The sequence below is a fragment of the Psammomys obesus genome, unplaced genomic scaffold (genome assembly GCF_907164565.1).
Source record: "Psammomys obesus unplaced genomic scaffold, mPsaObe1.curated_primary_1811, whole genome shotgun sequence".
Lineage (NCBI taxonomy): Eukaryota > Metazoa > Chordata > Mammalia > Rodentia > Muridae > Psammomys > Psammomys obesus.
In genome coordinates, this window is record NW_026590486.1 from 1,406,009 (window position 1) to 1,433,537 (window position 27,529).

Genomic DNA, 27,529 nt, shown 5'->3' on the forward strand with positions numbered 1-27,529 from the left:
TACATGTTAATTCTCAGATATTTAAGGAGCAAAAATGTTATTCTATTCTGTGATGTGGGACCAAAAACTCTGAAATGGTTAGAGGGAAAAATAAGGAAAACATGTCAGAATACGCTCCTGTACTTTTTTTTTTAACTTTTATTAATTACACTTTATTCACTTTGTATTCCCCCATAGACCCATCCCTCCTCCCCTTCCAATACCACCTTCCCTCCCCCTTCTTCACGAATGCCCCTCCCCAAGTCCACTGATAGGTGAGGTCCTGCTCTCCTTCCTTCTGATCTTTGTCTATCAGATCTCATGAGGAGTGGCTGCATTGTCATCTTCTGTGGCCTGGTAGGGCTGCTCCTCCCTCAGGGAGAGGTGATCAAAGAGCAGGCCAATCAGATTATGTCAGAGGCAGTCCCTCTTCCTATTACTGTGGAACCCACTTGGATACTGAACTGCTATGGACTACATCTGTTCAGGGGTTCTATGTTATCTCCATGCATGGTACTTGATTGGAGTATGAGTCTCTGGAAAGACCTCTGTGTTCAAATTTTCTGGTTCTGTTGCTCTCCTTGTGGACCCCCTGTCCTCTCCAGCTCTTACTATTTCCCACTTCTTACATAAGATTCCATGCGCTCTGCCCAACAGTTGGCCATAAGTCTCAGCATCTGCTTTGATAGTCTACAGGCAGAGCCTTTCAGAGGTCCTCTGTGGCAGGTTCCTAACTTGTTTCCTGTTTTCTTCTTCTTCTGATGTTCATCCTCTTTGCCTTTTGGGATGGGGATTGAGCATTTTAGTCAGGGTCCTCCCTCTTGATTAGTTTCTTTAGATGTATAGATTTTAGTAGGTTTATCCTATATTATATGTCTATATGAGTGAGTATATACCATGTGTGTCTTTCTGCTTCTGGGAAAGCTCACTCAGGATGATCCTTTCCAGTTCCCACCATTTACCTGCAAATTTCATGATTTCCTTATTTTTCATTGCTAAGTAATAGTCCATTGTGTAGATGTACTACAATTTCTGCATCCATTCTTCAGTTAAGGGGGCATCTAGGCTGTTTCCAGCTTCTGGCTATTACAAATAAAGCTGCTACAAACATGGTTGAGCAAATGTCCTTATTGTGTACTTGAGCCTCTTTTGGATATATGTCTAGGAGTGGTATGGCTGGATCTTGAGGAAGCGCTATTCCTAGTTGTCTGAGAAAGTGCCAGATTGATTTCCAGAGTGGTTGTACAAGTTTACATTCCCACCAGCAGTGGAGGAGGGTTCCCCTTTCTCCACAACCTCTCCATCATGTGTTGTCCCTTGAGTTTTTGATCTTGGCCATTCTGATGGGTGTAAGGTGAAATCTCAGGGTCGTTTTGATTTGCATTTCCCTAATGACTAATGAGGTTGAGCATTTCTTTTTTTTATTTTTTTAATTTTATTTTTTTCTCATCAGTTACATTTTATTAACTCTGTATCCCAGCCGTATCCCACTCCCTCATTCCCTCCCAATCCCACCTTCCCTCCCTCATCTCCACCATGCCCCTTTCCAAGTCCACTGATGGGGGGGACCTCCTCCCCATTCATCCGATCCTGTTTTATCAGGTATCTTCAGGACTAGTTGCAAAGCCCTCCTCTGTAGCCTAACAGGACTGCTCCTCCCTGAGCATTTCTTTAAGTGTTTCTCTGGCATTTGTTATTCCTCTATTGAGAATTCTCTGTTTAGCTCTGTTCTCCAGTTTTTAATTGGATTACTTGGTTTGTTGCTTTTCAGCTTCTTTAGTTCTTTATATATACCGGATATTAGCCCTCTGTCAGATAAAGGGTCAGTGAAGATTCTTTCCCAATCTGTAGGCAGTCGTTTTGTTTTGGTGACGGTGTCCTTTGCTTTACAGAAGCTGTTCAGTTTCATGAGGTCCCATTTATTGATTGTTGATCTTAGAGCCTGTGCTGTTGGTGTTCTGTTCAGGAAGTTGTCTCCTGTACCAATGAGTTCTAGGATCTTTCCCACTTTTTCTTCTAAGCGATTTAATGTGTCTGGTATTATGTTGAGGTCTTTGATCCACTTGGATTTTAGTTTTGTGCAGGGTGATAAGTATGGATCTATTTGCATTTTTCTACATGTAGATATTCAGTTAGACCAGCACCATTTGTTGAAGAGGCTATCTTTTTTCCATTGTATGGTTTTGGCATCTTTGTCAAAGATCAGGTGTCCATAAATGTGTGGGTTTTTTTCTTGGTCTTCTGTTTGGTTCCATTGATCCACCACTCTATTTCTATGCCAGTACCATGCAGTTTTTATTACAGTTGCTCTATAGTACAGCTTAAGATCAGGGATAGAGATACCTCCAGAAGATCTTTTATTATAGAGGATTGTTTTAGCAATTCTGGGTTTCTTGTTATTCCATAAGAAGTTGAGAATTTTTCTTTCCAGGTCTGTAAAGAATTGTGCTGGTAATTTGATGTGAATTGCGTTGAATCTGTAGATTGCTTTAGGTAAGATGGTCATTTTTACTATGTTAATTCTGCCAAGCCATGAACTTGGGATATCTTTCCATCTTCTCATATCTTCTTCTAATTATTTCTTCAGAGACTTGAAATTTTTTTTCATAGAAATCTTTGACTTGCTTGGTTAGGATAACACCAAGGTACTTTATGTCATTTGTGGCACTCCTGTACTTTTTAAAGGTTGATTTTGTTATTTTTATTATGGATATGTATGGGTATACTCATGTGAGTGCAGGTGCTTTCAGAGGCAAGAGGCATTAGAGCTGGAGTTTCAGGGGGTTGTAAGCCTTGTGATGTGGATGCTGGAAATCAAATTAAGGTCCTCTGCATAGGCAGTCTGTACTCTTAATCATGGACTTATCTTTCCAACTTCCAGTATATGTGTTATTATTATTTTTACTTTCAATTTTTTATTCTTCTCTTATACATCTTGACCACAATTTTCCCTCCTTCCACTCCTCTGAATTTCCCACCTAACTTTTCCTCCAGATTTAATCCTCCTTTTTCTCCCTTCAATAAAAGAGCAGGCCAAGGGATGTCAACTTAACATGGCATAACAAGTTACAACAAGACTAGGCACATACCCAGTAGAAGGCAACACAGTAGAAGGAAAAGGGTCCCAAGTGTAGGTAAAAGAGTCAGAGAAATCCTCCACTCTCACATAGGAGTCTCATATGAACATCAAGCTACACAACTATAACATATATTCGGAGGATTTAGGTCAGACCCATGCAGGCTCTGTGTTTGCCACTTCAATCTCTGTGAGCTCATATGAGACCTTCTTAGTTGATTTTGTGGACCATATTCTTGTGGCATTCTTAACCCCTCTGGCTCCTACAATCCCTGTTCCCTCCTTTCTTCTGTGTTCCTTGACCTCTGCCTAATGTTTGGCTGTGAGTCTCTGCATCTGTATCCATCAGTTGTTAGATGAAGCTTCTCTGAGGACAACTGGGCTGGGCTCTGGTCTATGAGTATAGCAGAATATCATTAGGAGTCATTTCTTGGACTTTTGGCTAGTAATGTTTGCTTCTTTCCTAGGTTTGTGGGATTTCCAGGCTCTGGTTCTTGCCCATCCAGGCAGTCTTCTTGTGATAGGATGGAGTGTACTTTCAGTATGTGTCCAAGAGTGGTATAGCTGTGTCTTGAGGTTGATCCATTCCCAATTTTGTGAGGAACCTCCGTATTGTTTTCCATAGTGGCTATACAAGTTTGCACTTCTACCAGAAATGGTGGCATGTTCCCCTTGCTGCACATCCTCATCAGCATGAGCTGTCATTTCTGCTTTTGATTTTAGCCATTATGACAAATGTAAAACAGAATCTGAAAGTCATTTTGATTTGCATTTCCATGACGGCTAAGAATCTTGAACATTTCTTTGTTTCTTAGCCATTTGAGATTTCTCTGTTGAGAATTCTCTGTTTAAATCTGTATCCCATTTATACATTGGTTTATTTGGTTTGTTGATGTCTAGTTTCTTGAGTTCTTTATGTATTTTGAATATTAGCTGTCTGTTAGATGTAGAGTTTGTGAAAATCTTAAATGCAAATAGATCCATATCAATCACCCTATACAAAACTCAAGTTCAAGTGCATCAAATACCTCAGCATAAAACCATAAACATTGAACCCAATGGAAGAGAAAATGGGGGACCCTCCCTCCCTCTTCTCCTCTCATGCTCCTTCCCCAGTCCACAGGTCCTCCTCCCCTTCCATCTGATCCTAGCCTATCAGGTCTCATCAGGACTGGCTGCATTATCTTCCTCTGTGGCCTCGTCTGATGCTTCTCTCCCATCAGGGGAGGTGATCAAAGAGCCAGCCACTGCGTTCATGTCAGAGATAGCCCCTGTTCCCCTTACTAGGGAAACCACTTGGAGAGTGAACTGCCATGGGCTGCATCTGTGCAGGGGTTCTAGCTTATCTCTATGCATGGTCCTTGGTTGGAGTATCAGTCTCAGAAAAGACCCCTGTGCCCAAATATTTTGGTTCTATTGTTCTCGTTGTGGAGCTTCTGTCCCTTCCAGGTCTATCTCCCCCTTCTTTCATAAGATTCCCTGCATTCTGCCCAAAGTTTGGCTGAGTCTCAGCATCTTCAGCCTGAATTCTTATACCATCCATGATTACTTACTCAAAGTTGGCACCACCCAGTGTGGGATGGTCCCACCCACATCAATCATCATGCTAGCTTGTCTCAAGTTGACATAAAAACTAGTCAGCGCACGATGTATAGGGCAACCCCAATGTCAAATAATATAAAGTAGCATTATATATTATCATGCTATCGTGTAGTGTAATGTCATGTAATACAAAGTGGTGTCATGATACATGAACATTTCATGTAACAAACCACGAAAGCCTCAAATATAGAGCATCCATTATGTGCTATGTCACTGTAATGTGACATAAAACACATATTCTCGTGTAACACAAAATAATGTTGTGAAATGTGTCTCATGAAACAAAATCTGACATCATCTGACACATTTCCTCTTTGAAGAACAGGAAGCTAAGCACAGCATTGACTTGGTATTCTTAGTTCTTAAGTTATTGGAGAACAAAATTGACTTTTTCTTGTGAAATTTTATTTATTTTTATACCTATGGAGATTTATGTAACTACCAATAAAATCAGAGTATAATCACACAAGTTCTTCTTTGTGGCTGTTTACCCTTCCCATCAATAGCAGGTCAGTTTCCATCATTATCAGGCCATCATTTTTCAGAATGTCTTGTTATGCGGAATCAGATTATATGCAGTCTCTGAGCTGAGCTTTCTCTTCACCAACACTAACTGCTGCAGGTATTTCCATTTCAAATTGTATCAAAAGTTTGTTCCTTTGTTTCTGAGTGACATTCCATGGGTGTGAAGGTACCAGGTTTGTGTGTCATTGTTGGGAGTTAGCCCATTTTAAGCACCTGGGAATAGAGCTGGCCCGAATAGTAACAAACGTAAGGATCTGTGTGAATTTAAACTTTCAGTCTTGGCTAGTTATCTAGAGGTGAGCCCGTTAGTGATATGTGCATAGGCGATACACATATTAAGAGAAATCGCTTGTGTTTTTCAAAGAGACTGTTAGTTTTGCATCCCCACAGCATGAATACCCCAGAGCCTCACCTGAACCAGGCAGGGCTAGGCTCTTAGGGCTAATCTGATTCACAGGAGTTGTCTCTTGGTGTCTTTCATCATCTGCTTTGGAGCAGTTTATTGTTTGTCCTTGAGGGAGTACTTTTAATGACAAGTAAAGCAATCTATTTGATTTGTCTTAAGTAACAGAGAGGAGTGTGGGAATGATTTATGGGCTGCCAGCAGAGGTCAGATGAGGACAGGCTTGGAGGGGTACACATGGCCAAACCTGCTTGTCCCTCAGCTGTCATACCCTCCTCCCCCACAACACACTTCCTGGTGACTCCTCAATCACTTTATGGTATCTGCTTTAGTCATACACAGAGAAAAAACTGCTTTGAGCTTCAGATTCCCAGATGAAGTGTCTGATTGGTACAGGCAGCATTACTTCCCTAACACTGTAAATGCCACCCAGGAGGACAGGCCCACATGATACCACATAGCTGTGCTTGTTGAAGGCATAAGTTTTAGAGGAAGAAGGTCCTTATTGATAGACAGACATTCTCCAAACCTTCTAATTCATTTATTAGCCCCTCTGGTGTCTGGTCAGTACAGTCATCTTTTGGTATCCTCAAGAGACTGACTCTACCATTCCCAGGGGACACAAGAACTTTTGGCTGCTTTAGATTCTTAATTAAGATGGCATGTTTGCACATAGCCTAAGTACATCCTCCTCTGGGCTTTAACTCACCTCTAGCTGACTTCCATTCCTCCTGTTTTTTTCTTCTCCTCCACTTCATCTTCCTCCTCATGCTGCTATTACAGTACTTGGGATTGAACCTAGGACCTTACAGATGCTAGGCAAGTTTTCTACCAGGGAACCCCAGCTTCTCCATTTAAAATTATAATTTTGAGAGAGTTGCTTACCAAATTTCCTAGGCTGGCCTTAAACTCACTACAGTCCATTAATAGATTTGAACGTTTCATTCTCCTGTCTAAGTCTCCCAAATATTGCTTTGCCAACAATGTCACTCTTGAAGTACAAAATTTTTCAATTTTGGGGAAGCCCACTTTACCTCTTTTGAATTCTGTGACGTTGGTGTTACATGTAGCTGTCTTTTGCCTGTGCAAAGGTCATGAAATGTATTCCTGTCTTTTTTAGTTCTAGACTTTTAGCTCTTCAATTTTGGTCATCAGTGCATTGCCTTTGTTTATTGCAAGAAAACAGATGTGTGTGTTTTTTTTTTTCTATAAGAAACACTGTAATTATGAACACTGTCTTTATGTGATATAACTTTATTAAAGTTTTTATTTCTTCTTGGAACAGTATCACTGTTTTTTTATGTTTTAGTAATTTTGTTGTTTTATGTGGGCTAACAGAACTAAAATTTCAGTTGTTTATCTGAGTAGGTCAATCTGCATTTCATGTGGGTTAACATGAAATTCATAGTTATTTGATAGGTTAATCTACATTTCATGGCCAATTTATGCATTAGTTACTTTTCTCATCCCTGTTACAGATATCTGACAACAGCAATTTAATGGATGAGAGACTTATTTTGAGTCACACTAGAAGGCCACAGTCCCATGTTGGAGAGAGGCATGACAACTATTGGCATTGTCCGTGGCGGTGGGAAACTTTATTTATTTTTTCTTCTTTTAAATTTCTTCTTCTCTCATCTATTATATGCCAACAGCAGTTTCCCCTCCCTCTTCTCTCTCTACCATCCCATGAGGGACAATCATGGAACCTATGTGGGCCTGACAAAGATCCTTTGCATATATGTTATGATTGTATAGCTTGGTGTTCTTGTGGGACTCCTAACAGTAGGAGTGGGGGTTGTCTTTGATTCTGCCTGCTTTTGGGACCCATTCCTGCTACTGGGTCGTCTTATCCAGCCTTGATATGAGGGTATGTTCCTAGTCTTATTGTAATTTGTTATGCCATGTTCAGTTGCTATCCTGGGAGGCTGGCTTTTTTTTTTTTTAAATAAGTTCTGCTTAGTTGATTTTGTGGACCATGTTCTTGTTGTGTCCTCAGCTACTCTGGCTTCTACAATCCTTCTTCCCTCTTTTCTACTGGGTTTCCTAAGCTTTGCCTAATGTTTTACTGTGGGTCTCTACATCTGCTCCTATCAATTGCTGGGTGATGCCTCTCTGATGCCAGTTATGCTAGGCTCCAGTCTATGAGTACAGTAAAATATAGGAATTAGGAATAATTCCATTGGCTATTTTCTTTGCCAATTGTGTTTGGTTCTATCCTATATCTCTGGGCTATCCAGATTCGATTCCTGGTCATGCATTCATTGTCAGCCTTGGGCTCTCTTTTGTGGCATGGGTCTCAAGTTAGACCGTATTGGTTGGGCACTCCCACAACTTCTGTGCCGCTGTTACCCGAGCACATCTTATGGCCAGGACAAATTGTTGGGTCAAGGTTTTGTAGCTGAGTTGGTGTCCCAGTTTTTTCCCCTCTACCTTTAAAGCGTGCCTTGTTCATATCTCAGTGGACAATGAAGGAGAGAGCTTAGCTTAGAAGTGGAGTTTCCCCATGACTGAAAGGCCCATGTTAGACAGGCTCCACAGTCAAATGGCTCTACAACCTCCCTAAACAGCATCAGCAACTGGGGACCATGTTTTCAACATGTGAGTCTATGGCTGATATTTTGCATTCAAACCATAATAATTTAGCTACATATTTGTCAATTTTGTTGATCTTTTATAAGAGCCAATTTTTGTTTCATTGACTGTGTCTACTGTTTTGCGTGTTTTCTGTTTCATTTCTGTCCAATATAACCTTTAGCATTTTCTTTCTTATGCTTATTTTGGGTTCACAATGCCCTGCTCTTAGTGTCTTAACAACAAAGTTCGAGTGATGGCACTGAGATCTTTTGAAGCAGGCTGCATTATGTGATCATTGCCTTATCTGTTCTCAACAATATTGCTCTAATTTGTTTCCAGTTCCGTTATTTTAAGGCATTTTAAATTTTATTTTTTATTTTTTTTAAAATTCTATTATAAGATTTTAAGAATTTATGGAGCATGGTGCTTCATTTATACACATTTGTATAATTTCCAAATTTTCTTTCATCAGTGATTTCTGAGTTTCATTGCAATTTAGATATCTAACTTAGCATGATTTAAGTGCTCATATGTTTATTGGTGTTTGTTTATAGAATAATATGTATTAAATAATTTTTCATATGTGTGTGAGAAATTTTATATTTGACTCATGTGGAGAAGTGTACAGATGCCTAGTAGTTTTCTCATTTTCTGATTCAAGGTATCTCTGTCCTTGTTAATATTTTGGCATTACTGAGATGAAAGTATTGATGTTTCCAAATACCACTGACTTATCTATTCAATTCTGGTATCTTATGTTGTATGTATTTAAAAACTTTGTTGTCAGAGACATGTTAGGGACATGTGGCAGACAGTTTAAGCATAAGAGAACTCAAAGCTCATCCCTATAGTGACACACTTCCTCCAGCAAGGTCACCATTATAATGAACTTCTAGTATTTTCTTGGTGGATTTTCTTCTTTGCAAGTGTATACCACACTCTTCAGCACCAGTCTCTTTTATTTTGAAGTCTTTGTTAGCTGGCACTAACACAGCCAATCCAATTTCATTTACTTACTTAATTTTACTAATCTACATTTAGTTTTATGTCATTGAGAATTGAGTCCTTGAATAGTACATGCTAAGTAAGTGCTCTGTTACTGAGATGCATCTCTAGCCCTTGGGTTTTAGAGACAAATTGCTAAGGTACCCAGCCTGGTCTCAAATACACTGTGAACTCCAGGCTGGTTTTGAACTCATAATCCTCCTACCTCAGCCTCTTAGCTGCTAGGATTATAGATGTGTGGGATCATATATGGCTTATGGATTTTACTTCAATTGTGGTTTATTCTGTATGTCTTTTTATTCATTTTATTTCCCACTTACCTGAGTACAGCATATATTTGAATCATTCATGTGCTAATATCTGCCTTTTGCTTGGAATGCTTAGTATTTTTATATTTAATGTAATTACTGTGATGACAGAATCTAATCTGTACTTCACTATTAATTTTTGTGAGGGGTGTCTTAGTTAGGGTTTCCACTGCTGTAAAGAGACACCACAAACATGGTAACTCTTATAAAGGAAAATATTTAATTAGAGCTGGCTCATAGTTTTTCATATGTTTAGTGCATTATCATGATGGTGGAAAGCATGGCAGCATCTGGACAGACATGGTGCTGGAGAAGGAGTAAAGCTGAGAGTTCTACATTTTTTTGAGACAGGGTATCTCTGTATAGCCCTGGCTGTCCTGGACTTAATTTGTAGACAAAGATTTATTTATTTATTTTATGTGTATGAGTGCTGTATCTGTATGTACACTTGCATGCCAGAAGAGGGCATCAGATTCCAATATAGAAGGTTGTGACCCACCATGTTGTGCCTGGATATTGAACTCAGGACCTCTGGAAGAACAGGCAGTGCTCTTAACTGCTGAGCTATCTCTCCAGCCCCAGTTCTACATCTCGATCCACACCTACTCCAAAAAGGCTGTACCTCCTAATAGTGCCACTTCCTATGGGCTGAGTACTCACACATGACTCTGTGGGGGTATACCTATTCATACCACCACAAAGGGTCTCTGATCATGGTCAAAGATCATGGCCAGCAGAATGTTGGTTCATGTGAGGCAAAAAGGAATTCTGGTTCAACATGACTCAGTAGCTGGTGTTGGTTCAAATTTCGAGAGTCGCACACTAGGTAGTTTATTTCTGGCATATTTAAATACAACACAATTTGGAAAAATGTTTCCTGGTAATAAAGAACTCAATCCTCTGTGTACAACAAAGCTTAAGACATTGCCCTCAGTGGCAGCTATGGTTGGGAACCTCACCATGGCCCCAGGTGGCAGGGCTGGCCACTCACAACAGGCCACTCCTCTCCACCCTTGTGTCTCCAGTTTCATCTCTCTTCATAATGCTTCTGCTGCTCCACTTCTCTTTCTCTCCCACCTGACCACCACACACTCATAGGTTGTTATGGCTCGTGCTGCAGGCTGGCCATATGACATCCTCTGTCTGTGTTGTGTGGTGTGGCAGCAAGTAAGTGTCTATGGCCGGCCTGAGCCATGCACTGGAAGACAGGTCTTTAGTCCTCAGGTATCTGTTTCTCTTCCTCTTCCTGCGCTGTGCTGCCTGGATTTCATTTGACTTTTGAGTCCTAGGCATAAAACAGCTTTAGCCACGAAGCCAGTCATCAAGCTAGGATGAACAAGAGACTGCCATCTGTTTGCTCCTGACTGATATAAGAACACCAGCACCAACAATTTGTCTCTTTGCCCATTCCTGGGGTAAGGTGGGCTCTTTCAGCATTTTTACTAGGATGCAGCTGAATGTGGTTCTCTCTGACTCTGTCTGTATTGGACTTAATTGATTTTCTCAGGTGCTGAAATTAAATTTTTAAATCATATTTGGGAAGTTTTGTTCATTTTTTTTTCAAATAGTCTTTCTGTCCTTCTCCCTCTTCCAGCCTTGAGCTCCTACCCTGACTTCTCTATTCACTGGACTGTAAGCTATAAAGCTTTTGGTCATAGTGTTTATCACCACAACAGAAAGTGAACTAAGACTATCGAGGAAACATATCAATCAGTTTAGTTGGTTATACTTTCCTATACAAAACCACTACTGTTTAAAATCACACAAAATCCTTTCCCAGTCTGTAGGCAGTCATTTTGTTCTAATGACAGTGTCCTTTGTTTTACAGAAAGTTTTCAGTTTCATGAGGTCCCATTTATTGATTGTTGATCTTAGAGCCTGTGCTGTTGGTGTTCTGTTCAGGAAGTTGTCTCCTGTGCCAATGAGTTCAAGGCTCTTCCTTACTTTTTCTTCTAACAGATTTAGTGTATCTGGTTTTGTGTTGAGGTCCTTGATCCACTGGGACTTCATTTTTGTACATGGTGATAAATATGCATCTATTTGCATTTTTCTGCATATAGACAACCAGTTAGACCAGCACCATTTGTTAAAATGCTGTCTTTTTTCCATTCTATGGTTTTGGCTGCTTTGTAAAAAACCAAGTATCTATAGGTGGGTGGATTTATTTCTGGGCCTTCGATTTGGTTCCATTGATCCACCATTTTGTTTCTATGCCAATACCATGCAGTTTTTATTACTATTGCTCTGTAGTACAGCTTGAGTAGTACAGAATTCTGGCTATCCTGGGTTTTTTGTTATTCCATATAAAGTTGAGAATTTTTCTTTCAAGGTCTGTAAAGAATTGTGTTGGTAATTTGATGGGAATTGCATTGAATCTGTAGATTGCTTTTGGCAGGATGGCCATTTTCACTATGTTCATCCTACTGATCCATGAGCACGAGAGATCTTTCCAGCTTCTAATATCTTCTTTAATTTCTTTCTTCAGAGACTTGAAGTTTTTTTCAAACATGTCTTTACCTTGCTTGGTTAGAGTCACACCAAGGTACTTTATGTTATTAGTGGCTATTGTGAAGGGTGGTGTTTCCCTAATTTCTTTCTTGACCCTTTTGTCTTGGATATACAGGAGGGCTTCTGATTTTTTTTTTTTTTGAGTTGATTTTGTATCCAGTTGATTTTGTATTCAACACTTTGCTGAAGGTGTTTATCAGCTGAAGGAGTTCTCTTGTTGAATTTTTGTGGTCGCTCATGTAATACTTTCATATCATCTACAGCACACGTTCTAAGGTCAACAATCAATAAATGGGACCTCATGAAACTGAAAGGCTTCTGGAAAGCAGAGGACACTGTCATCAAAACGAAATGACAGCCTACAGACTGGGAAAGGAACTTTACCAACCCTATATCTGACAGAGGCTTATATTAAGAATATATAAAGAATTCAAGAATTTAAACAGCAACAAATCAAGTAATCCAATTAAAAATGGGGTACAGAGCTAAACAGAGACTTCTCTGTAGAGGAATATCGAATGGCAGAGAAACACTTAAAGAAATGCTCAAAATCCTTAGTCATCAGGAAATGCAAATCAAAACGACCTTATATCCATAAGAATGGCTAAGATCAAAAACTCAAGTGACAGTACATGCTGAAGAGGATGTGGAGAAAGGGGAACCCTCCTCCGTTGTTGGTAGGAAGGTAAACTTGTACAACCACTTTAGAAATCAATCTGGTGCTTTCTCAGACAATTAGTGATAGTGTTTCCTCAATATCCAGCTACACCACTCCTAGGCATATATCTAAAAGATGCCTAAGTACACAACAAGAGCATTTGCTCAACCATATTCATAATAGCTTTATTCCTAATAGCCAGAACCTGGAAACAACCCAGATGTTCCTCAAATGAGGAATGGATGCAGAAGTTGTGGTACATTTACACAATTGAATACTACTCAGCTCTAGAAAAGATCATCCTGAGTGAGGTATCCCAGAAGCATACACGGTACATACTCACTTATAAGTGGATATTATATATATATATATATATATAATATAGGATAAACATACTAAAATCTGTACACCTAAAGGAGGAGGACCCTGAGTAAGATGATCAATCCTCACTCAGAAAGGCAAACTGGACAGACGTTGAAAGAGGGAAAAAAACAGGAAACAGTACAGGAGCCTACCACAGAGGTCCTCTGAAAGACTCTACCCAGCAGTGTGTCAAAGTAGATGCTGAGACTCATAGCCAAACTTTGGGCAGAGTGCAGGGAATCTTTTTTTTATCTCTTTTTTTAAATTTTTTATTTAACTTTTATTAATTACACTTTATTCATTTTGTATCTCCCCATAAGCCCCTCCCTCCTCCCCTCCCAGTCCCACCCTCCCCCCCCTTTCTGCATGCATGCCCCTCCCCAAGTCCACTGATAGGGGAGGTCCTCCTCTCCTTCTTTCTGATCTTAGTCTATCAGATCTCATCAGAAGTGGCTGCATTGTCAGGGTTCTAGGTTATCTCCATGAATAGTCCTTGGTTGGAGTATGAGTCTCTGGGAAGTTCCCTGTGTTCAAATTTTCTTGTTCTGTTGCTCTCCTTGTGGAGTTCCCGTCCTTTCCAGCTCTTACTATTTCCCACTTCTTACATAAAATTCCATTCACTCTGCCCGATAAGTTGGCCATCAGGCTCAGCATCTGATTTGACTGTCAGTGCAGGGAATCTTATGAAAGAAGAGAGAGATAGAAAGACCTGGAGGGGACAGGAGCTCCACAAGGAGAGCAACAATACCAAAAATCTGGACACAGTGGTCTTTTCTGAGACTGATACTCCAACCAAGGAATGTTCATGGAGATAACCTAGAACCCCTGCTCAGATGTGGCTTATGGCAGCTCAGTATCCAAGTGGGTTCCCTAGTAATATGAACAGGGACTGTCTCTGACATGAACTGATTGGCCTGCTCTTTGGTCACCTCCCCCTGAGTGGGGAGCAGCCTTACCAGGCCACAGCAGAGGACAATACAGCCAGTTTTGATGAGACCTGATAGGCCAGGGTCAGATGGAAGAGGAGGAGAACCTCCCCTATCAGTGGACTTGGAGAGGGGCATGGGAGGAGATGAGGTAGGGAGGGTACAGTTGGGAGAGAATGAGGGAGGAAGCTACAGCTGGGATACAAAGTGAATAAACTGTAATTAATATTAAAAAAGGTTTTTCTTATACTTGTTAAGTCGCCTTGGATAGACGAAATTGTGGATCAAGCTGGAATTTACCTTAAGTGCTCATTAGAAATGTGGATCTTGTTTGTTCACAGCTCACTGAAGGAGGAGGTTGATCTTGTTGCTTCATCTAAGTCCATGGGACTGAGAAATCTAGTGGGGAGGAGAACAACAGGGGTGAGAAGTTGTGATAATACACTGATGAGCTATCACACAAAGCAGGCTCTGAACTATTTCCAGTGGCCTTATGTGATATGACTTATGAGCTGCTGTGCCACAGTGCTCAGCCACCAGAAGTGACTAGAACCTGCCCAGATGTTGGTCAGCATGTATCTTCTTTGACAACTAGGGAATGTGAGGAGTGAGAGACAGTCCTAATGACTATGTGACCTCTAAAGGCAGCTGGGTACGTTTCTCAGGTCCACGCTGATTTGGTACCCTATTTCAAGGCTCTGATCACATGGAGGGAGGTCACTGTAGTTATCATTCTGTGAATATTCCTAGCATATTTATTTGTAATAGCCGAACACTAGAAGCCATTGAGATGTCCTTAATGGGATGATGGATGAATATCATGGAATAGCCAGTTATTGGCATACCCATTGACTGGTGAAAAACAATGACATTTGATTCACATTATTAAGGAAAAGAACCTTAAAGTAATTGTATTCAGTGCTGCTTTTCTGTCCACTGAGAAGTAATCAGGTAAAAATATGTGCCGTTAGATCAATTAGGAATGTGAGGGTCAGAGCATATCTCAGAGGCAGAGCATTGTATAACATTTGTGAGGTTCAGAGTTTGATTTGAAACATTGAGAGGAAGGAGGGAGGAAGAGAGAGAGGAGAAGACAAATTTTCATTCATACAGAATACCGAGAATGTAAATTGATCTATAGAGAAAAAAGAAGGATGTTTTATTTGGAGTGTGTGTGTGTGTGCACAGTGACAGAAAGATATGAAAGGGGGAGCAGAGCATGAATGGGCATGAGTCCTGGGGATGATGAATATGCCTATTATCTTGATTGCAGTGTTGATTCATGAATGTATACATAAGCCAAACTAGAAATTATACTTTTAAATGTACATAGTTTGCAGTACAGCAGTTGTTTTCGGTGAAAAAGTAAACCATTAAGATGATAAAACATCAACTGGTGTGTTAGCAGTGGATGTTTTATGGGCTGAATTTTCCCCATTTTACAGGATGGATTGCTATTCTGGGTGCCATCTGGCTGCTAATTTTAGCTGATATTCACGACTTTGAGATCATTCTACACAGAGTAGAATGGGCAACTCTCCTCTTCTTTGCGGCTCTCTTTGTGCTGATGGAGGTAAGGCTCTGAAACTTTTACTTGATTTTAGATTTCATATTCTGTTTACAGAGTGAAGCCTAAGGCTACAGATCTTTCTACATATTCACTACATGGAAAACAATGGTGTTTAATGCTAAGGTGACCACTGATTTTTTTTTTGTCTCAGATATTAAATGTTTCTTATAAAAATGTTTATTAGGTTGCTATTTTTTTCTTTTTCTTGAATTGTTTTTGTTTCATATGAATTTGTTTCAATTTAATTTTTTAATAAAGTATAGAATTTGCTCAAAATTAAATCTGGAGAAAAATGGCTTGCAAGTTCATAGGGCACAAGGAATTGACCTAAGCTACACAATATTGGGTAATTACTGCTGTATAGTCAGGGAAAAGCTGTATCAGAGAATATTTGATGCTATATATTGTTTTGATTGTGACTGTTATTAAAAATTATTCACAATATGTATTTTAACATTGAGACATTGTTTATAAATGTGTGCCTTCCTCAAACAGAGGGAAGAAAAATAACTAACAAAATTACTATTCACCAAAGGGTCCCTGCCCAAACACTGGTTCATTGTATCCCTCATGTTTAATCTATATTACGATTTCAATTTTTTTTTTTTTGGTATACACTGAAATTTAATTCAGGTGTGTTACTAACAGAAAGTAAGTAAGCTAAAATTTAAAACGCACTTTGCTATTTTGCTTTTTTTTTTGGTGGGTCCTTTTTTCATTGTTTGTTATTATTAGTTACATTTTATTAACTCTGTATCCCAGCTGTATTCTGCTCCCTTATTTCCTCCTAACCCCACCTTCCCTCCCTCAGCTTCTCCTGGCCCCTTTCCAAGTCCACAGACTGGGGAGGACCTCCTCCCCTTTCATCTGGCCCTGTTTTATCAGGTATCTTCAGGGCTGGCTGCGAAGTCCTCCTCTATGGCCTAGCAGAACTGCTCCTCCCTTGGGGGGTGGGGAGCTCAATAACCAACTGGTTTCCCATAGTAAGGGGAAGAGGGACTATCTCTGACAGGAACTCAATGGCAGGCTCTTTGACGATTTCAATTTTTAAGGAATAACATTTCCCAAATTTCTAAGTAATGGCATATTTGACTCTTTGAAGTATGTTTATAATTTCTAAAAATTAATTTTAAAGTTAGCATACAAAGAAATGGGTTTTATTATGGCAATTGTCATCCTTCTTCTTTATCCCCCTCTGCCACACCCATCCACTCTCTTTGCTCCACTCTCACTGGTCCCTTTCCACCTCCCAAATAGTCCGCCTTGTTGCTTTGATTTCCCATTATTCTACTAGCCTCTTTCCACCCTTCCTGACTTCCTGCAGATCTCTTTCTACTCTCACTCATGGGTCCCTTATCTTCATTCATGACTCTCTACATACATATACATGTACAATTAAATCTACAGATGAGACAAAACATGAAGTACTTGCCTTTCTGGGCTTGGCTTATATTGATTACATAATGGTCTCCACGTCCATCTGTTTTCCTGCCAATATAATCTCATATTGTTTTACACACACTTCCCTATCATTTTTTTGTGTCTGCTTTACTTCCTTATCAAGGCTAATTTGTGCTACCCAAATATTCTTCAATTTTTACTGGTGCATGGTTGACTTACTGGGGGATACATTCTTAGAGAAAACTGACATATTCCACTTTAGTAGATAACAATTTTAATAACTCCTCAGCAAACTGGTATTTAATCTGGCTTGGGCTTGCACAGACCTTGAGCATGGTGTCACAACTGCTGTGAGTTAATATGTGAATTTCTTTGCCTTATCCAGCACACATTGTTCTTATACTCTTTCTGTTCCCTCTTCAGTGGGTCTTGAACCTTGGGAGGAGGGGTGCAGTATACGTGTTTCTTTAGGGATGGACATTTGGGGATGGACATTCTTAAGTCTCTTATTCTCTGCATGTTGGCCAGTTGTGAGTCTCTCTGTTAATCACATCTACTGAAGAGAGAGGCTTCTCTGATAAGAGTTCAGAGATACATTGATCTATGGGTATAATGATATGATCCAGGAGTCAGTTTAATATCATGTAAAATGTACAGAATAATAATAGTAAGTTATGGCCTATGTGTAAGCATTAAATTTTAAAACTCTTATTTACATTTCTTTTATCTTTTCTCCCTACTCCACCCAATCCCTTCTAACACCCCAATACCAGGTAGGGGAAACAAAGGGTTAGTGGGAGAGGGGATGCAGTTCTCTTAGCTGTTTCCTGCTGGTTAGGGTCAGCAGGTTCCTTGGAGTCAGTCTAATCCTTGTTTCAGGAGATCTCCAACTTCTTGTCTCACAACAGCAACCAGGGGCAGCAAAAGGGAAGCAGGAGTAGCCTTGTTCTTTCTCGGAGCTCTACACTCTCTGGGCTCTGACATTTATTCTCTCTCCAGAATCTTCAGATTTAAACTATCTGCAGTTTGAGAAGAGCTCCTCTCAGAGCTTGCATGAGGCAAATAGACTGCTGCTGTGGACCATCTGAATCAGCCCCACATCCCACACCTGGACCAAAACAAAAACATGTTTATATCCACAACACCTATGGTCTATGGCCTGTCTAGCCACAAGCTTTTGGCCCGATATGGTGCCAGTTATGGGTTTCATCTTGTGGAGTTTAACTTAAATCCAATCAGAAAGTGGTTGCTTACACCCATAATATCCATGCTACTATTGTGTTAGGGAGCATGTCTTACCAGGGTGGTGATTACTGTAGCTCATAGGGTTCACATTTTGGTAGGATTATTACTTTTATCTTCTGGTTGCATGCTTAGCATCTTCTAGCACTATGAAAGCTATTCATTACTGATGAAACTTCCAGGCCAATTCCAGTTTGATTCTTGCATGTACTATGACTCAACTATGTGGTGTCTTCAGCAACAGGATCTTACTGTTGTGTTCTGGTGGGTAACCAGGAGCATTGGCAATAGCCTGTAATGTCTAGGGTTCTTTGATACCTCTCTGGCCAACAACTCCCAAAAAGAAACCCATTCCTGGTACTGGGTATATTATTTACTAACTTCTGGTGTCTGACAGGCACATTGTTGATTCATTGTAGTAAAACTTCATTTTGGCTCTTGCTATGTGTGTGTATAAATGTATTTTAGGAAGCCTCTAAGTAGTAATATGAGTTTTTGAAAAGTCTTTGGGTTTTTTTTTCCTGTTCAATGGTGTTTATTGTTAAAAATGATACATTGCCGCCCCCTATTATTGTATAAAAGTTTATCTCTTTCAGATGTAATGTTTGTTGTATATAGTTTGCTGCTACTCTGCTCTCTGTGTATTTATAATTGTTTTATCTTCTTAGAAACATGGTATTCTTATCTTATTCAATGCCCGTCTCCATCTTCTTTTTATTCCAATCATTTTTTATTTTTTCTTTAATATAATTTTTATTCATTAAAATTTCTTCACTTTGTATCCCAGCTGTAGCCCCCACCTTTGTCCCCTCCCAATTCCTCCCTCCTTCCCTCATCTTCTCCCATCTCCCTCCTCCAGTCCACTGATAGGGGAGGTCTTTTTTCCCTTCCATCTGACCAGAGCCTATCAGGTCTTTCATAGTCTTCATCTTTGGCCTGGTAAGGCTGCCACCCACCTCAGGGGGAGGTGATCAAAGAGCCAGCCACTGAGTTCATGTTAGAGTCAGTCCCTGTTCCCCTTACTAGGGAACCCATTTGGAGACTGAGATGTCACTGGCTACAGCTGTGCAGGGGTTCAAGTTTATCTCCATGAATGGTCCCTGATTGGAGTATCAGTCTCAGAAAAGACCCCTAGGCCCAGATTTTTTTGGTTCTGATGTTCTCCTTGTGGAGCTCCAGACCCATCCAGGTCTTTCTATTTTACCCTTCTTTCATAAGATTCCCTGCACTCTGCCCAAAGTTTGGATATGAGTCTCAGCATCTGCTTTAATACCCTGCTGTGTAGAGTCTTACAGAGGCCCTCTGTGGTAGGCTCCTGTCCTGTTCCCTGTTTTCTCCCTCTTCTGATGATCCCATCTGCTTTTCTGAATGAGGACTGAGCATCTTGCCTAGGGTCCTCCTTCTTTCTTAACTTCTGTAGGTGCACAGATTTTTAATATGATTATTCTATATTATATGTCTAATATCTACTTATAAGTGAGTATATACCATGTGTGTCTTTCTTCTTCTGGGATACCTCACTCTGAATGATCTTTTCTACTTCCCACCATTTGCTTGCAAATTCCATGATTTCCTTGTTGTTGTTTTTTTTATGTTCTCTTGCTTCATTGGCATTTTTTTTATTAATTACACTTTATTCACTTTGTATCCCCCCATAAGCCCCTCCCTCTTCCCCTCCCGATCCCACCCTCCTACCCCTTTCTTCATGCATGCCCCTCCCCAAGTCCACTGATAGGGGAGGTCCTCCTCTCCTTCCTTCTGATCTTAGTCTATCAGATCTCATCAGGAGTGGCTGCATTTTATGAAGCCTCTAAGTAGTAATATGAGTTTTTGAAAAGTCTTTGTTTTTTTTTAATCCCTCCCAGTTTTCCTCTCCTACTCTGCTTTCCCTCCCATATCACAATCTAAACCTTCCTATTCTTTAAATCTTTTTTAACCCATTGTGTCAGTGCATTCTATCTACTCCCCCTGAACACTCTCCCCTGTGGGCCTTTAGTAATTTCCTTACCTATGTGGGCATTCCAAATAAAACACATACATCTAAAAATTCAAAACTAACATGTACAATTGAGAGAAAACATTTGACTTTTGTCTGAATCTCAGTTACCTCATTCAGAATGACTGTCTTCATCCATTTACCTTTTAGTTTCATTTAATTTTTTCCTAATAGCTGAGTAATAGTCCATTTGTATTCTTTATTTTTCAGTTGATGGATATCTAGACTGTTTTTGCTTCCTAGCTTTTATGAGCAGAGCATCAATATCTTCGTAGTAAGATATAGAATTCTTTGGGTACATAACCAAGAATGGTAGAACTGAATTATGTGGTCGAACTAGTTTTAGCTTTTTCAAAAAAAATCCCAGCTGATTTCCATAGTTGTTTTACTGTTTACATTTCTACCAGTGATGAATAAGTCTTCCCTTCCCCCTGGACCCATGCATTTGTTGTCATATTTTTTTTCCTGGATGATGGCAATTCTGATTGTGGTCATATAGAATCCCGAAAAAGTTTTATTTTTATTGTTCTGATGCTAAGTATTCTAAACATTTTTTAGGTATTTATTACTCATTTGTAATTCTTCTTTAAACTGCCTTTTCAGTTTACTGGATTATTTGTTGAGTGGACAATGAATATTTTCATTTTTAATATTTGAAGCTGTTTGTATATTACAGATATTAACTGCCTGTCTCATGTGTAGTTAGCAAATTTTTTTCCTCATCATGCATACTGTCTCTTCACTTTGGTGATCATGATTTTGCTGTGTAGAAGCCTTTTAATTTTATATAATCCTTATTTTTTCAATTCTTGGGGTTATTTTTTAATCTATTGGAAACCGTTTTGAAAAGTTGCTTGTGCCTGTACCTTGAAATATTTTATTTATATTCCTTTCATCAATTTCAGATTTTTGAGTCTTTCATAAAGGGTTTGGAGTCATTCTGAATTGATTTTTGTACAGGACGAGAAGCAGAGCTTTCATTTCCTTCTTCTCCATGTAGATATTTAATGTTCCTCATAGTATTTGCTGAAGAGGCTGTTTTTTTTCCCCTCTATTTAGTTTTTGCCACCTTTGTTAGGATGCTTTAGTTGTGTGAGTTCCTTTCTGAGCACACTGTTTTATTCCAGTGGTCTACATGTTTGTTTCATGCCAGTAAAACACATTTTTTTTTGTTTTTATAGTTCTGTAATAATACAATTTGAGATAAAATATTATGATGCCTCCAGCCCAGTTCTTGTTTTGTCATGCTTTGGCTGTGTAGAGTCTTTTGTGCTTCCATGTGTAAATTTTTAAGATTTTAAAAATATTCTGTTGTTAGTATTTTGATGGGGAGTGTATTGAACCTGTAGATTACTTTTAATTATATAACCATTTTTTCAACATCAAACCTGCTAGTGTATAAACATAAAAGTTTTTTTTTTCATCTTCTGGCAGTTGTGCTTAAGCTTATAACATTGGAACATGACATCATTCACAAGGTATACATTCAAGAACTGAACAATAAAGTTACAAACCAACCAACCAAACACTTCATAATGTTTAAAATAATTTGTGTTAGGTTGCATTCATTATTATTTTTGGCCATATTCATCTCACAGCCATGGTTAAACATACACATTAGATTCTGTCTTAAAATTTTCATTGAAGATATTTTTCACCTTCTTGGCAGATTTTCTTTTTAAAGATACATTGAAGTGTTTTTTTTTTCTGATTTCTCTTTCTACAAGTTTGTTTTGATAAATAGAGACACTACTAATTTTGCATGTTTATTTTATGTTCTGCTACTTTGCTAGAAGTGTTGATTAAATCTAAGAGTTTTCTAGTGGAGTTATTAGGATCTTTTAATTATACATTCATTTCCTTTACAAATATGGATAAGTTGAAATATTTTTACTTTAAATTTTTATTCTTTGCATATATTATATCTTGACCACTGTTTTTGCTATCTCTATTTCCAGTCCTCCTCTCCCCATAGATCCACTCCTTTGTTTACCTTCAAAAAAAAAAAAAAACAAAGAAAACAAGAACAAGCCTTTCAGGGATATCAAACGAAGATAGCATAACAAACTGTAATAAAACCAGGCACAACGCCTCATATCAAAGTTAAATAAGGTGATCCAGTAGGAGGAAAAGGGTCTCAAGAGCAAGCAAAAGAGTAGAGACAGGTTCCACACAATTCTGCTGTTAGGAATCCCACAAGAACAGCTAACGTTTATCTGTAAGTGAGGACATACTATCTTTGTCTTTCTGTGTCTAAGTTACTTCACTCAGTGTGATTTTTTAATTTTCATTTGCAAGTTTCATGACGCCACTCTTTTTAACAGCTGAGTAATACACCATTGTGTAAATGAACATTTTCTTCATCCATTCATCAGTTGAGGGGCATATAAGTTTTTTCCAGTTTCTGGCTATTATTAATAAAGCTGCTATGAACATTGTTAAGCAAATATGCCTGTAGAATGGCATGTTGTTTGGGCATATGCCCAAGAGTGGTATAGCTGGGTCTTGAGGTAGATTGATTCCAAATTTTCTAAAGAACCTCCATTTTTATTTCCATAGTGGCTGTGCAAGTTTGCATTCCCACCAGCAATGGAGGAGTAGTCCCTTACTCTACATCCTCACCAGCATGAGCTGTCATTTGTGTTTTTTATCTTAGCCATTCTGACAGGTGTAAGATAGAATCTCAAACTCTTTTTTATTTGTGTTTCCCTGATGACTGAATATATTGAACATTAAGTATTTCTCAGTCATTTGAGATTCCTCTGTTTAGATCTGTACCCCATTTTTAAATTGGATTATTTGGTTTGTTGATATCTAGTTTCTTGAATTCTTTTTTTTCTAAATGAAGTCACAAAATTTTTTATCTTGTTCACATATTGAAGCAGTAATATTTTAATAGACTAAATAAAATATTAAAATTGGCTTTACTATTTTTTATTAATTTATTTAATCACTTTACATCCTGACCACAGCCTCCCCTTCCTTTCCTCACAGTCTCACCACCCCATCCCTTCTGCTTCTTCCCCTCCCCTTCAGCCTAGATAAGGGAAATAGATCCAAAGTCAGGCAACAGAGTCAGAGACAGCCCCTATGCCAATTGTTAGGGAACCCACATGATGACCAAGCTGCACATTTGTTACATGTGTGTAGGGAAGCTTATGTCCAGCCAATGCCCGATCTTTCTTTGATGGTTCAGTCTCTGTGAGCCTCCATGGGCCCAGGTTAGTTTACTCTGTAGGTCTTCTTGTAGTGTCCTTGACCCTTCTGGCTCTCTCAGTCATTCCTTTTATTCTTCCACAAGACTCCCTGAGCTCCACCTAGTATTTGGCTGTGGGTCTCTGCATCTATTTCCATCAGCTGCTGGATGGAGCCTCTCAGAAGACAGTTATGCTAGGTTACTGTCTAGAAGCATAACAGTGTATCATTAATAGTGTCAGGGGTTTTCTCTCTCCCATGGGGTGGGTCTCAAATTGGACCAGTCGTTGGTTGGCCATTTCCTCAATCTCTGTTCCATCTTTATCCCTACATTTCTTGAAGTCAGGACAAATTTTGGGTCAAAGGTTTTATGGGTGGGTTGGTGTCCCCCTTCCTCCACTGGAAGTCCCACCTGGCGATAGGAGGTGGCAACTTTACGCTCCATATTTCCTCCTGCTAGGAGTCCCAGATAGGGTGACACCATAAACTACCAGGAGCCTCTCCATCCCAGAGATGTCTCCCACTGACTTTTGTTCTCTCTCCCAGTCCTCTACTCCCTCTCCCACAGATGATCCATATCCCCTTTCCCTTGCCCACTCCATCTCCCATCCAGTTCCCTCCCTCCATCTACTTTTCAGATGTCTATTTTATTTTCCCTTCTGAGCTTGATTCAGCCATTCTCCTTTGGGCTTCCTTGTCACTTATATATTTTTTTCGGTCTATGTAGCATGGTTATTCTGTTCTTTATGGCTAATATCCACTTATAAGTGAGTACATACCATAAGTGTCTTTCTGGGTCTGGGCTACTTCGCTTGGTATGATATTTTCTAGTTCCATCTATTTGCGTGCACATTTCACGATGTTCTTCTGGCCCAGAATATCTGACAGACATATTTGTGATGATGGAATTATAAAGGACTTACTTACCCTATCTTGGCAGAGCTTGGCAGTTGACTTTGTGTCCCAATATTGCACATTTTGGACAGAATTTTGTCTGTTGTTGAAGCAAGGCCATTTTCTTTATCAGTAGCTAGCTGGCCACATTTGAAACCATCTCCTAATGGAAGTTCTTCAATGCTTAACACTTTCTTCCAAGTCAAATGGGAGGTAGGTGGGCTGCCAGGAACTGATATGTCTCAATGTCAAAAAGCTTTAAATTAATAAAAATGTCTTTAAAGACCATATTCTGTAAGTCTCTGAGGTTTTTGAAAAATATCTATCTACCTACCTATCTATCTATTTGTCTGTTTATCTATCTATCTATCATCTGGATAGGCAAACATTGCATGTTTCTAGCTATTTACTATTTACTATCTCTTCAACCTAAGATATGTATTTCTATAGTAAACCATCTAACACAACCATGAATTTGATTATTAACTATTAACTTGCATTTTAACTACCCTAAATAGTTTGTAATAACAGCTTTTAAAAGGACTGAGACTAAACATTGCATATTTAAATGAGTTGTATAGTTCTAATACCTTATACAATAAATGAAACATATACACATTATGTGTATCAAAAAAAACTTTAAATTTGTATCAGTATGTAATAATATATATCAACGTAAATCTTAAATTTGTATCAACATATAAAAATCTATTCTAATGTAAGCAAAAATAACCTGAATTTTATATCAATGTACAATACTTTATACAAGTGTATCAAAATATTTGAGAATAACAATAGTTCTATAGTTGAAGAGCAGATTCAATAATCTACCCTTTTCCCCTATTATTCCTATTTGATGTTCCTATATTCCCCCTTTTTCTTCTCAGTCCCTTTCTTCTTACCTATGAAAGAAAGAATAGAGAAAAGAAAATAAGAGAGAGAAATCCCTGAGTCTAAGTTTTTATACCTTTTTTTTTTTCTGATCAAGACTAGTTAATAATCTGTAACCAACCCCTCTCAACCATAAAAATCTACCTCCCAACAGGACAATCAAAACCTTCTACCTTGTCTTTTCAGAAATGTAGTGATGTTCTCTTAAAATTTCTTCCTGCTGATTTTGGGGCATAGTATTCTTTTTGGGGGGCCAAAAGGAAATTGAAAAAATGGTCAAGCCTTTCATTTGAGGATTTTAAATTCTATTTTTTATAATTTATTCAAGTTTTATCCTGATTGTAGCCCTTTCCCTAATCTTTTGGTTCCATCCTCCCTCACTCTACCCTGTATCCCCTCCCCTAGTCCACAGAAATGGGGAACACTCTTGTTCTATCATCTTGCCCTAGCCTATCAAGTCTCATCAGGACTGCTTGCATCCTCTTCTTTTGTGGCCTGGCAAGTCAACCCCATCAAGGGGAAAGTGATCAAAGAGTGGGCAACAGAGTCCATGTCAAAGACAGCTCCTGTTCCCCTTACTAGGGAACCCACATGGATAGTGAGCTGCCTATCTGCTACATCTAAGCTGGGGCTCTAGGTCCTCTCCATGCATAGTCCTTGGTTGGTGCATCAGTCTCTTCAGGCAACCAACAAACCAAATAATCCAATTAAAAATAAGGTAGAGAGCTAAACAGAGATTTCTCAACAGAGGAATATTAAATGTCCAAGAATCACTTTAAAAAATGCTCAACATACTAGTCATCAGGGAAATGCAAATCAAAACAACCCTGAGATTCCATCTCACACTCATCAGAATGGCTAAGATCAAAAACTCAAATAGCAACACATGCTGGAGAGGATGTAGAGAAAGAGAAACACTCCTCCATTATTGGTGCAAACTTGTACAACCACTGTGGAAGTTAATCTGGCACTTTTTTCATAAAATTGAGAATAGTGCTAACTCAAGAACCTCTCTCCTCTATACCTCTCCTGGGCATATACCTGAAAAATGCTCAAGCATACAACAAGGGCATTTCCTTAACTATGTTCATAGAAGTTTTATTCCAGAATCTGGAAATAGCCTAGATGTCCCTCAACTGAAGAATGGATAAAGAAATTGTGGTACATTTACACAGTGGAATGCTGCTCAGCTATTCAAAACAAGAAATCATGAAATTTGTAGGCAAATGGATGGAAGTAGAAAAGATCATCCTGAGTGAGATAATCAGAACCAGAAAGACAGGCATGTTATATAATCACTTCGAAGCTGACATTAGCTGTATAATACAGGATAACCATAGTAAAATCCACAGGGCTAAAGAAGCTAAATAACAAGGAGGAACCTAGGGAGGATTCTTTTTTTATTATTATATTTTATTTTTATTAATTACAGTTTATTCCCTTTGTATCCCACCTGTAGCTCCCTCCCTCTTCCTCTCCCAGTCTCACCCTCCCTCCCACTTCTCCACCCATGCCCCACACCTAGTCCACTGATAGGGGAGGTCCTCTTCCCCTTCCATCTGATCCTAGTCTATCAGGTCTCATCAGGAGTGGCTCCATTGTCTTCCTCTGTGACCTTGTAAGGCTGCACCCCCCTTAGAGGGAGGTGATCAAAGAGAAGGCCAATCAGTTTATGTCAGAGACGGTCCCTGTTCCCATTACTAGTGAACCCAGTTGGATACTGAGCTGCCATGGGTTACATCTATGCAGGGGTTCTAGGTTTATCTCCATACATGGTCCTTGGTTGGAGTATCAGTCTCAGAAAACACCCATGTGTCCAGATTTTTGGTTTTGTTGCTCTCCTTGTGGAGCTCCTGACCCCTCCAGGTCTTTCAATCTCCCCTTTTTTTCATAAGATTCCCTGCACTCTGCCCAAAGTTTGGCTATGAGTCTCAGCATCTGGTTTGATACTCTGCAGGTAGAGTCTTTCAGAGGCCCTCTGTGATAGGCTCCTGTCCTGTTTCCTGTTTTTCTCCTCTTCTGATGTCCATCTTCTTTGCATTTCTGACTGAGGATTGAGCATCTTACCCAGAGTCCTCCTTCTTGCTTAGCTTCTTTAGATGTACAGATTTTAGTATGATTATCCTATATTATATGTCTAATATCCACTTATAAGTGAGTATATACTGTGTGTGTCTTTCTGCTTCTGGGATACCTCACTCAGGATGATCTTTTCTAGGTCCCACCACTTGCCTGTAAATTTCATGATTTCCTTGTTTTTAATTGCTGAGTAGTATTCCATTGTGTAAATGTACCACAATTTCTGTATCCATTATTCAACTGAGGGGCATCTGGGTTGTTTCCAGATTCTGGCTATTACAAATAAAGCTGCTACGAACATGGTTGAGCAAATGTCCTTGTTGTGTACTTG

At 39.2% G+C, this 27,529-nt stretch overlaps 1 protein-coding gene and 1 non-coding gene across 2 annotated transcripts in view; one reads left to right on the top strand and one right to left on the bottom strand.

The window, feature by feature from the left end:
- Positions 1-27,529, top strand: part of Oca2 (OCA2 melanosomal transmembrane protein) — a 323,587-nt gene that overhangs the window by 103,081 nt on the left and 192,977 nt on the right. The window contains exon 18 of the mRNA XM_055607524.1: positions 15,376-15,503. Within this exon, the coding sequence (XP_055463499.1) occupies positions 15,376-15,503 (128 nt within the window). The remainder of the gene's footprint in view (positions 1-15,375; positions 15,504-27,529) is intronic.
- On the bottom strand, positions 10,752-10,893 carry LOC129676989 (small nucleolar RNA SNORA48). The gene has a single exon (XR_008720150.1). It is a non-coding gene; the product is annotated as a small nucleolar RNA SNORA48 (small nucleolar RNA).